The 10,458-nt window shown below is 40.4% G+C and overlaps 3 protein-coding genes across 3 annotated transcripts; 1 reads left to right on the top strand and 2 right to left on the bottom strand.

The window, feature by feature from the left end:
• Positions 1-1,268: 1,268 nt before the first annotated feature.
• LOC18035667 lies at positions 1,269-2,478 on the bottom strand. The gene is made up of 2 exons (XM_024179058.1): positions 1,735-2,478; positions 1,269-1,538 (listed from the first exon to the last, which is right to left on the bottom strand). The coding sequence occupies exons 1-2, from the start codon at positions 2,476-2,478 to the stop codon at positions 1,269-1,271; spliced, it is 1,014 nt and encodes a 337-aa protein (XP_024034826.1).
• Positions 2,479-3,163: 685 nt separating this feature from the next.
• Positions 3,164-7,297, bottom strand: LOC112096135 (probable beta-D-xylosidase 5). The gene is given in 10 exon segments (XM_024179057.1): positions 3,164-3,580; positions 3,582-3,714; positions 3,795-3,901; positions 3,903-4,120; positions 4,123-4,445; positions 4,447-4,525; positions 4,603-4,661; positions 4,747-4,916; positions 5,035-5,121; positions 7,244-7,297. Coding segments are annotated over 10 exon segments (1,647 nt in total).
• Positions 7,298-7,510: 213 nt separating this feature from the next.
• On the top strand, positions 7,511-9,171 carry LOC112096134. The gene is made up of 4 exons (XM_024179056.1): positions 7,511-7,757; positions 8,090-8,470; positions 8,688-8,888; positions 8,981-9,171. The coding sequence occupies exons 1-4, from the start codon at positions 7,511-7,513 to the stop codon at positions 9,169-9,171; spliced, it is 1,020 nt and encodes a 339-aa protein (XP_024034824.1).
• Positions 9,172-10,458: the final 1,287 nt, after the last annotated feature.

The raw sequence follows: 10,458 nt of genomic DNA, 5'->3' as shown, positions 1-10,458 counted from the left end.
TAATAATAAATATTATGGTGAGGACAGTTGGGCACAGTGGCAACGTAGGTAGTAGAACGTAGAATTGTAGAAATGTACACTTTCTGGAAAATATCTACCAAACTACTGGTCTATTTCAACGTCTTCATTGCCACATTTCTCCTGGTTAGGTAATTAGGTTGAGAATCCAACTTAAACAATATGACTGTGATTCTATTTTGATATAATTTAAAAATGGAAAACTTTTATATCTCTGCTACAGGTGTCTCTTTACCTACGTACCAACATTTCTATTGATCTTCAAACTAGAGCAACTGCACCCATATGCTAAAAAGCCATGGCAGTTCTCTCAACGTGCTTTATCAAGATACCATATATCTTGTTCTTCACTCTCCAATAAGCTTCCAATTCTGAATCTTTCAATACAAAACTGTCTTTGTCACCTTCCCTACTGACAATCACACCTAACAAGTCACTCACTTTCTTAATCTGGCTCATCTTTTCAGCTACGTGGCTATCAGACTGCTTGAAAATTAATTCACAATCAAACTCATCTAAGTAACTCTCAACATAAGCTAAAAAAAATGCTCTACATTCATCATTCAAGGAGTTAGCCAGTTCCGAAGCTGTGTACAAAGCGGTTCCCTTCACCCAACCATCAGCCTGATTTTCATTTTCACCTGCCAATCCTACCTGGAATCCAACATTGCTACTCTGCATTCTAATAATGTATGTACCCTTTGTTCTACTGCTACTGCTATAACTTGCTCTACTTGATTTTTTGCTGGCACTTGTTGCGTCTAAAGAAGATCTCTTGGTATTGTTCTCGGGGGAAGGTGGGGTGAGATCGGATGCTAGAGCTGCTTTGATCCAAGAAGTAGCATTCTTTTTTCTATCCAATCCGAGTTTAAGCAATTCTTTGAGGGAACTAATGTCATTTGACTGAGTATCATTCGATCTTAGTGAACTCATTTTTGTTAATGAATGAAGAATTAGTTTTGTCTGTGCCAAATCCTTTTGAAGATTGAAAAATTTACCGACTGATTGGTGCTTATGAAGGTCCGAGTATATGCTGAAAATGCAAAAAAAATGTGTTGGTCAGGTTGGTGAAACTATGCATAAATCTTAAATTGATTGATCAAATCAACCAGCGCAGAAGCCTACAACATGCATACCTTAGGCACTTGAGCAACCTCTCAGTGGCTGAAGCCTCCTGTAAACAGTCAATAGCAGCAAGAACAGCCACATCTCTCTGCCTCAACACTTCCTGCCAAGCATTTGATACGTGTTTATGCAAATATTAAAAAAAGAATTAATGAAGCAACGTATTCTAGTAATACCCGGCCAAGCTTCACTAAGTTTGAGGGGAGGGAGTCCCAGGATATGTCAGCTTCTGCCCATCTTTTGTCAGTGGACTCTACATCACTCTTCTTCCATACTGAGGCCCTCTGGTTGGGACCCTTTACTGATTTTCTGGGAATGCCAATGTCTTTTCTTCTTTGTTTAGAGCTGGAGTGCTCATCAGAGCTATCATATCTAGGGGGACACACTGGGGCCACCTGTAATTACAGTAAATTCTTAAGCTATAAAATAATAACAATTCCATTTAAATTCTACTTGTGAATTAAAAGTTCCTGTCAGATGCTTGATTACTATTCACTGCATAGAAGGTCAACAATCTTATGCCATCGCTTCAAATCTTGGTGCTAATTTGAATTCATAATTGAATAATAATGCAAAGATTGAAGCACTTACACAAACACTGGTACTAACACTACGGCTAATGGGTTTGATCTCATGCTTTATAATAACTGAGTCTGAAACTTCTGCAATTCTTGGACCATTCCAGCTTCTTCTCCTAGTTGCAGATCCCGATGACAAGTTAGTTTCAGAATCGATAATCCAATCTTGATCAACATCACACATTCCATTTCTCCGAGAAGTCTTCCTCTCAGGATCAACTTTTCTGGTGCAACTCAAGGCCTTCCTTGCCATCCCTACGTGCTCTTCCATGCGAGCTTTTGAAACATTTGAAGTGCGGAAGCCTACCGTATGCTTCTTCTTATCATCATCACACTCTTCTAGGATCATCTTCAATTCAGAAACCCCACAAAATCTTTCCAAATTCTCTATGGAAAAAAGATCCTTAGGGTCCCCTGTACAAGGGTGCCTTCCAGGAACAGGCTTCATGCCTTTAAGCATTGGAACGGGATATGCCGCCTCTAATTTCTCAACATAAATGAATTGTCCTAGCTGTAATCTGTTGCATAAAACCATGTCGCCTTGTTCTTCAGGCAATGACACATATGCCGCACGTGAAGAATCAGAAACTTTCAAGAAAAATCCTTGATTAGGCCAAAGGTTATCACCCTCTACCAAAACAGGAATTATGCTTCTAACTTGTAATAAAACAGGCTTTCTACAATCATCAGATTCATTTTCCTTGCCTTCCATTTCTTTAAGAAGCTTCAAGAGAACACCAAAACTCAATTCTCCCATACTCTTTAAAAAGAAAAGAAACTTAGCCCATCATTTTCTTGTTTAATAGTAAAAAAAAAAACAAGGAGAATTGAGTGTTTCAGATCAAGAAAGCGCAAGAAATAGTTTTTGCAGAAAGGAAAATGGGTTGTTTATGGGCTATGAATTAATTACAGTTAGAATTGTTCGCACAACAATTTTTTTTTTCGTAAGGATACGTGGTTCTTGATTCTTGATCATCTCCGGTTTGTTCTCTTGAATTACAGCAATATCAATTACAAGAAACCAATAAGCTTCACGAAAACTGCGATGCTGGACATCAAATAGGCAGTTGAAAACCGTTACTACAGATCCTATGGTGTTGTCTGTTGAATTGATGGTGGTGATGCATGAATCGACCTATTGTTGAAAATTGAGGTACTTTTGTCTCGTTCCATAATTATTTCTAAAATGTTTATTGTATAAAAATATAAGTTTTTACTTTTATTAAACAGGTCTCTAGTTTAGAATGGATATTTTCTATTTCCTAAAAAATTAAGAAAATATGAAACTGTAACTTCTATTACATAATACTACGCCTCAAATATATGGGTGGCTAATATTAGTATTGTTTGTAATGGTGGAGCTGAAACTACACGAATGCTAACTCTCTTTCACTTGTACCTTTAGCAGCCTAACAGTGAGACGGTGCCTCACTTGGCGCTTATTAGGAGATACAACAATAAGAATATGCTGCCCTATGACCGGCTTCCTTTTCCATCAGTATCCATAAAGATATAAGCCCTTTGCACACATCAAACCTTACTGTCACATTCTTGATTTTGCCCCTCTTCACATCCACTCTTTCGAACCCAACTAGCTGCACATTTGGGGCACCGGCTACTGATGCACTTGGTGGCTTCGAAAACATTAGCACAACATGAGAACGGCCCCTTGGCCTGCTGTTCTTGACACTAATGACAACATCAAATTGCAAATCTTTGCATTTTACTATGGTGACATCAATTGCTTGATCATTAGAAGAGTAAATGTTGTTTGCATTTGGTTTGATGAGTACTGTGGAAGGAGCCGAGATAATGATCTTGGAAAACGATGAGTACTTGAGTCCGTGGGCAAAATGGTTAGATGATTTTGCCCGAGTAAAACCTGTAGGTTCTTCCAGGGAGATCAGCTGTGGCATTGGCTCTCATGTTCATCTCTGTCGTTGGCAATTGCTCTACATATTGTTGCGGATATCATGTAAATGGAAACCTTCCAATTGACAGTTAAATGTTATTTAAGCAATTAACCTCAACTTCTTGTACAAAAGCTTAAGCTGATCATAGGTTAAAAAATTACCTGGATTATAGTCTCCAAAGATGATTTGAGCTATAGCATCTCCACCAGCTTGTCCTGGATATCCTACCCACAATATCCCTTCAATTTTGCTATTGGTCTTTGCAAAAGGAGACATCAACATTGCCAGCAGCCATAACAACAAGAATCATTGTTCCTTTTGTAGCATTAGCTACTTCCATCACCAGCTTTTCTTGATATCCATGTAAAGTCAAGTTCTCTTTATCAAGCCCTTCTGCTTCTATAGACTGATCAAGGCCCACAACCATGACAACAACATCAGCCGTGCCTGCAGCCTTAGCTGCCTGTTCTATAAGAAGTCGTCTCTGCATTTCACGTTGCTACGACCTGGTTCATATGTCAGTGCAGGCACATACTTTTGTAGGCCCTGTAAGGGATTAGTATAGCCACAAGTTTTGCTGGCATAGTTGCTTATCATCACATTCGTGGCATTAGCATTCGATCCTATAACAGCTAAGTTCTTAGTGTTATTTGAAGATAAAGGAAGAGCTCCCTTGTTATCTAGCGAATCTATTCCTTGCTTCGCTGCATCAAGAGCCAAGGACTTATGATCATCTGTATGTACATCGGACGGTCCTAAATTCCCCAATGGCTGTGATTTGGGATCCCCGTCAAAGAAGCCTAACCTCATATTCTTCAACCTTGCTCAATTAAACTGTATTCTCTGTATACTTTCCCAAAAAATCCTCACAATTCATGTTTAAACCTGTGTGACAAAATCATATGAAGATATTATGTATAAATGAAATCATGACTATAAATTAAACTCAATGTTAGCATTTATTTGGATGCAATAATATATGGCATTGTAATAGACATGAATAGAGTCGCAATCTGACATTATGTATCTGCCAAATGCAAACAATAAAAGCACAATTAGGCACAAGTGGTATGCATATGAGCTTGAATTTGGATCATATGTTAAGTATATACCAATCAAGACCCCATTGGCTTTTGATAACTCCTTTGAGCAGATCTGGATCAGCACATGTTGGAATTCCAATTACTCTGTTGTACGAGCATATCACACTACTGACATGTGCCTCCTTTACACAGCTCTTAAATGGTGGCTGATACATATCTTCTAAGTCTTGCTTTGTTACCTGCAATAACCCAAAACTTAATTATGATAACATAACGTATCAGACATATAACATGATGCGTCACACTAATTAGATTTACAAATTATGATAAATGTAACAAATAATAATACCTTTGCACCAAACGAAATCGATCAACACCTTTCTAATTGTCAGCATCATAAGCAATATAATGCTTGCAACAACTAGAGACCTTAAGCCTATATTGCTAGTTGAATTTTTGCAATCATCCATTTTTATCAGTTTTACTTGAATATTAATATTGATTTCATATTTTGCAGGGCAAACTCACTGATGCTGTTCATGCAAAATGGGTGTCCTAATATGCTCGTAAACTTATCCATGATGCATGCTTTCTTATTGTTAATTCATACTTTCATACCTTTGGTGCTCTACTTTGTTTTAGGAGCTTCTTTTTATTGGAGGCTATAATGTACCAAGGAAATGACTTTTTTTTGAATAGGTTTTCAAGATTAAGCAAGATTATAGAAATAAAGACTTCTAATTTTGATGATTGATATGGGCAGTTTACTAGTTTTCATGTGGTAGATTTTCGCCTCTTTTTTTTGAGTTTGATACATTAATGTCTCGGCTTTATGCTTCAATGTTAGTGTAGTTCTAAATAATGTAATAACTTTTCATATTATTCAATGGAGATTTCAACTCAAACGCGATTGCAAATTTTCAATTTTTTTAAAAATTTTTCTCAAATAAATGGTGATACCATAGTATAGTTATTTTTATGATGCCTTTGTATTAACATTTGTTTGATACTATAGCTAGGATCATTGTTTGGATTTTTTTTTTGTATCAACAATCATTTGATACTATAGTAACATGGAATTATTGACTCCAAAAATTTAGTGACAATTCGTTATTGGCCCCCAGGTTCTTGACACTAAAATTTAGTGTCAGTAAAACATACTGTTGATGCTGAAATCTGGTCAACCTTTGCTCGACCAGATTGGCTCACCAACGATTGTGCTGATTATAATGAAAACACTGCACTCCACCAGCTTCTGCAATTACACAAACTCCTGAAACTCAAATCACCCTTCTTCCTCCTTCCTGACCTGTGCTCACAGAAATAAATAAGAGGCGCCGATGATTTTTTCGGCGAAAACCCTCTGATGCTTAAGTCAAAATGCAGGGTTTTCGGAAAAATTGTATAATTTAGGGTTGTGCAAACTAACAACAATTTAATCAAAGAAAGGTGCCTTAGAGGTTTTTATGAAGTTAAATGCTGATGCCAATTTGGCAGAATTTCCCCCCCTCTTATTTTTTTTTTGTATGTCTCCTATTCTCAATCGATTTTCCCAGATTTTATAGGCGATCACTTCGTGTCCCTATAACATTTCTTACGCCCCGTAATACTCAGGCGATCAAGGGTCATCATGGGTCTCAACAATCAACGTTGGCAAATGTGAGGCGTCGTGTTCTCCCCAGCGGTTTAGGGCGTGGCGAAACTGTCACGCTGTCGTAAGATCGTGCCCTCTCTTTGAATGACAAGTTTCTGGTCGGTCGTCACGTGCCCCATGGAGAATACACCACCATGAATCTGCTCACATCATCTAACCAAGGAGATTCGTCCCCGACTAGGAATAGGGACATGTCCAACTGGTGCCTTTTTAATACCCAAACACGTGCCTTTTTACTACCCAAACACCAGTCCCTCGGTTTCTAGTAGTGCGAGTGAAACGAGTTAAGACTGGAAATTAGAATTCGAATCTGGCCGCATTTGGGTTCAACTACCCAGGTATGGCTTTGTTACGACGGAGTTGAGATGACACACCCCATTTAGACGATTTCTAGTCAGGGCTTAGATATACGTTAGTATCTCCACATAGACGCCCGGCCTGGCTTCTTATCAGTCGCCTTAAATGTCGATGACATGGCACTTTCTACACTCTGCTTTTGAAATTTGAAATGGCGGTTTATATGCCCTCGATATGCGGCGATTGAACTGACACCTGCGTAACTTAAACGCTTATTTACTCTCTCCTGCGTTAAATCCCTAATTCGACGATTTTACTGCGTTCAACTTTCCGTCATTCTATCGTGAACTAACTCTTTTTCTAAACTCAAACGCATTTCCTACGCCAGAGATTTCCTTTTGCTTGGCCCTCTTACTGTCACAGCGACACCACCAACGCTGATTTATCCCAGGTATCGCCCTTAACCTCTTCTTTGGTTGTTGTTGCATGGGTTTTATACTGTTCTTTCGTGCTCTGGTGCTTGGATTTATTGTACTTTTCTCTTTAAACTCCACTATGTCGAGACGAAAGGGAAAAATAATCGCAGTTGAGAGTGATGAGGAAATAAATTCATACCCCAATTTGTTGAGAGCCACTGATCTCTAAATCCCTTCCAGTATCATAGGTCATTCCTCTAGCAAGGACACTCTTAGATACCCACGACCAGAAGTTATCTCGCCACCTTCCAGCTGCGAACCCAGTGGGAACCGCGGTGGGCAAGCATCGGGTTCTGGTGAGAATCGTTGTTCTGACGGGGCTGAAATCCCTGGAGAAGAGGGTGGCAATGAAGAGAGTAGGTCCGAGCCAAGCCAACTAGCCAAGAAAAGAAATATCGGTCATAGGATGGAAGCCGATTCCTACCCCATTGATTACCTCAAGTGTGCCACCACCCATACTGACCTACTTAAACTGAGAACCCTTTATAAAATCCCTAACGACGTTCTCCTTACCATCCCCGAGAAATGTGATGTTCCCAGTCGACCTCCTAGAGGCTATGTAACTTTGCATTTGGAGAGCTTCAAATTAGGAGCTAGATTGCCCCTTCAACCTTATTTTGTCCAGATTTTGGGTGGCATGCATTTGGCTCCTGGTCAGCTTCATCCGAATGGGTGAAGGGTATTCTCGAGCTTGTTCGTGTTGTGGGAAATGTGTCAGCTCGGGGAACCCTCCCTTTTAGAAATAAAAAAGTTGTATCAACTGAGGAGCAATCCAAAAGAGGCGGACTGGTATTTGCCTCCTCATGTAAAAATTAGAAGAACAAATTCTTCTTTGTTGGGGGAAACTGGTGCCCAGCAATTCAGTCGCTTAGTGGTGATATTCACTTTCCCACGCGTTTTGTCACCCCAGGTCGTTTATTTTTCTTTATGCTTCACGTCTCTAGTCGTCACTTATCTGTTCCTTTAACCTTGTCTATGTTTTTAGACTCGTGGGGCCTGGTCAGCAAACTCGACAACGAGCCGCTGCTCAAGGTCGAAATCGAAACTACTCTAGTTAATGCCTCCAACTGCCAGGATCTCTTATCGCCAACAAGTTTCGTCGAATCCCGTCTAGTTGACGTAACTGCTGGGATGGATAATAAGATCCTCAGCGCCATGTCAAGGAAACGTACTCGGGCGTCGGGCGAATCTAACAACGCTCCCTCTCCACAGAAGAAAAGCAATACTGGTCATTCCAAAACCCCTGCTCCTGCTTTGCCCCCTCATTCGACCCGAAAGAATAGCAGAGAGAAACTTTGCGAAAAGAGTCCTGGGGGCAGCGCTCAATCCAGATATCAAACTTCATCGCCCCTGCCTCGTGACCGAGGTGATCATTTGGCCTCATACTAGAGGGAACACACCAAATCAGTGGGGCCCAAACTGGTAAAAGATGTTGAGAGCATGAATCTTGGCGAGCTGGGAGGCTTCCTCCAAAGGGTTGCTTTTACGTTTGCTACAAGCTCAGGACCGTGCCTCATGAGAGGAAGCAATAGGCGGAGATTCAGGACTTAAGGAAAAATGTTGAATCTGCTGACCGCTCTAAGGAGAAGATGCTCAAGCTGCACAGGCAGGTCATGGACCTAGAAGAGAAAGTTGCTCTGCTGAGTCCAAGTCTTCTCAGCTTGAGAATGAGTTGGCTGACCTAAAGTCTAATCTCGAGGCTACTCAAAGCGAACAAGACACTCAGAAGATGACATACAAAGAACAAATCAAGTCCTTGGACATGTTGGTAGCTGAGTTAAAGGGTAAGTCCGCTGATGTGGTCGACCGACTGGACGCGAAGTATGATTATGGCTTGCTTTTTGCTATAAATACATCATGTTCGTGCTCAAGAAAGAATATCCAGAGCTGAACATGAACAAGCTGGAGGCAGGCGTGCAGGAGTATATGGCTGAGCAGGGTCAGAGGGACAAGGGCCAAGAAGAGGCTCATTCGAGTGGGGAGCAGGAGAAGGAGGCAGAGGGACTAAGCTTTAGGCGCAGGTCAGGAGGTTGCTCCCTTAAAAGTCGTTGGTCTTTCTTTGCCTGAGATTGTATATCCCCATTCCGTTGAAGTTATTGAACCTTCTACTCAGGACCTATAAACTTTAATCTCTATGTAAATCATAAACTTTCTGCTTGGTTACAAACGTTGGAACTTTATAAACTTTTGATGCTTTCTAATTGTTTCCCTGCTAGTCTTTTCCTTATGGATTGCCTTAGAAATTTTCCCTGAGCTTCTGTCAGCTCGTGGTATAACCATAAAGTAGGTTTTAGGATTTTATTTACCCGTCCTCAGACGACTGAGTGGGTTTGGGCAAATTTTTGCCTTAAAGTAATTTGTAAATTTTGCTTGCTCGTCTTCAAGCGACTGAGCATGATTAGACACCTTTTTGCCTTAATGAAATTTATAAATTTTGCCTACTTGTCCTCAAGTGATTGAGCAGGAATAGACACCTCTTTGCCTTAACAAAATTTATAGATTTTGTCTGCTCGTCCTCAAGTGACTGACTAGGAATATGCACATCTTGGCTTTAACTAAATTTGTTGATTTTGCCTACTCGTCCTCAAGCGAATGAGCAGGAATGGGCACATCTTTGCCTTAACGAAATTTGTTGATTTTGCCTCTCGTCCTCAAGCGACTGAGCAGGAATAGACACATCTTTGCCTTAACAAAATTTGTTGATTTTGTCTGCTCGTCCTCAAGCGACTCAGCAGGATTAGGCAACTCTTTAGCCTTAATGGAATTTGAAAATTTGCCTGCTCGTCCTCAAGTGACTGAGCAGGTTTAGGCAACTCTTTTACCTTAAAATCGTTTTAACAAGACATCTGTTAACATAATTCATCTCTATTGAACATTTGGCGGGTTAAAATGAATAGAACACATACACATGCAACAACTCCTTACTACATCTAGCAAGGATAACTTAACGAGAAAATTTTCACAAAGTACTTTGCTTACTGGAAATATTTCTTCAAGTGTTCGGCGTTCCATGATCTCTTCACCTCCCATCCATATGGGTAGGCCAGCTTATAGGCTCCCGGGCCAGTTGTTAGTATTACCCTGTACGGGCCTTCCCAGTTCGGGCCAAAAACGCCCTGGTTTGGATATCGCGTGTTCTGATTCTCCTTTCTGAGCACCCAATCCCCGGCTCAGAATTGCCTTATGCGCACATTTTGGTTATAGTAGCCCATTATCCTCTACTGACACCGAGCTACCTTCTGCAAGGCTTTTTCTCTTTTCTCCTCCAGCAGATCTAGGTTTATACATATTTGCTCGTCATTCTGCTCCTCACTGAAATATTATGTTCGATGTGTTCCCACTTCGATATCTGTT

Source organism: Citrus clementina, unplaced genomic scaffold (genome assembly GCF_000493195.1).
Source record: "Citrus clementina cultivar Clemenules unplaced genomic scaffold, Citrus_clementina_v1.0 scaffold_8, whole genome shotgun sequence".
NCBI lineage: Eukaryota > Viridiplantae > Streptophyta > Magnoliopsida > Sapindales > Rutaceae > Citrus > Citrus x clementina.
The sequence above is the reverse complement of the archived record's forward strand: the minus strand, read 5'-3'. Positions and strand labels throughout refer to the sequence as shown.

Excerpts from the sequence above, each read along its gene's own strand:
- LOC18035667 (XM_024179058.1), bottom strand. The coding sequence starts at position 2,478 with ATGGGAGAATTGAGTTTTGGTGTTCTCTTGAAGCTTCTTAAAGAAATG. Across the intron at positions 1,539-1,734 it reads GTGTTAGTACCAGTGTTTGT|GTGGCCCCAGTGTGTCCCCC; the intron begins GTAAGTGCTTCA and ends CTGTAATTACAG.
- LOC112096134 (XM_024179056.1), top strand. The coding sequence starts at position 7,511 with ATGGAAGCCGATTCCTACCCCATTGATTACCTCAAGTGTGCCACCACC. Across the intron at positions 7,758-8,089 it reads TGGCATGCATTTGGCTCCTG|ACTCGTGGGGCCTGGTCAGC; the intron begins GTCAGCTTCATC and ends CTATGTTTTTAG. Across the intron at positions 8,471-8,687 it reads GCCCCTGCCTCGTGACCGAG|GAGAAGATGCTCAAGCTGCA; the intron begins GTGATCATTTGG and ends GACCGCTCTAAG.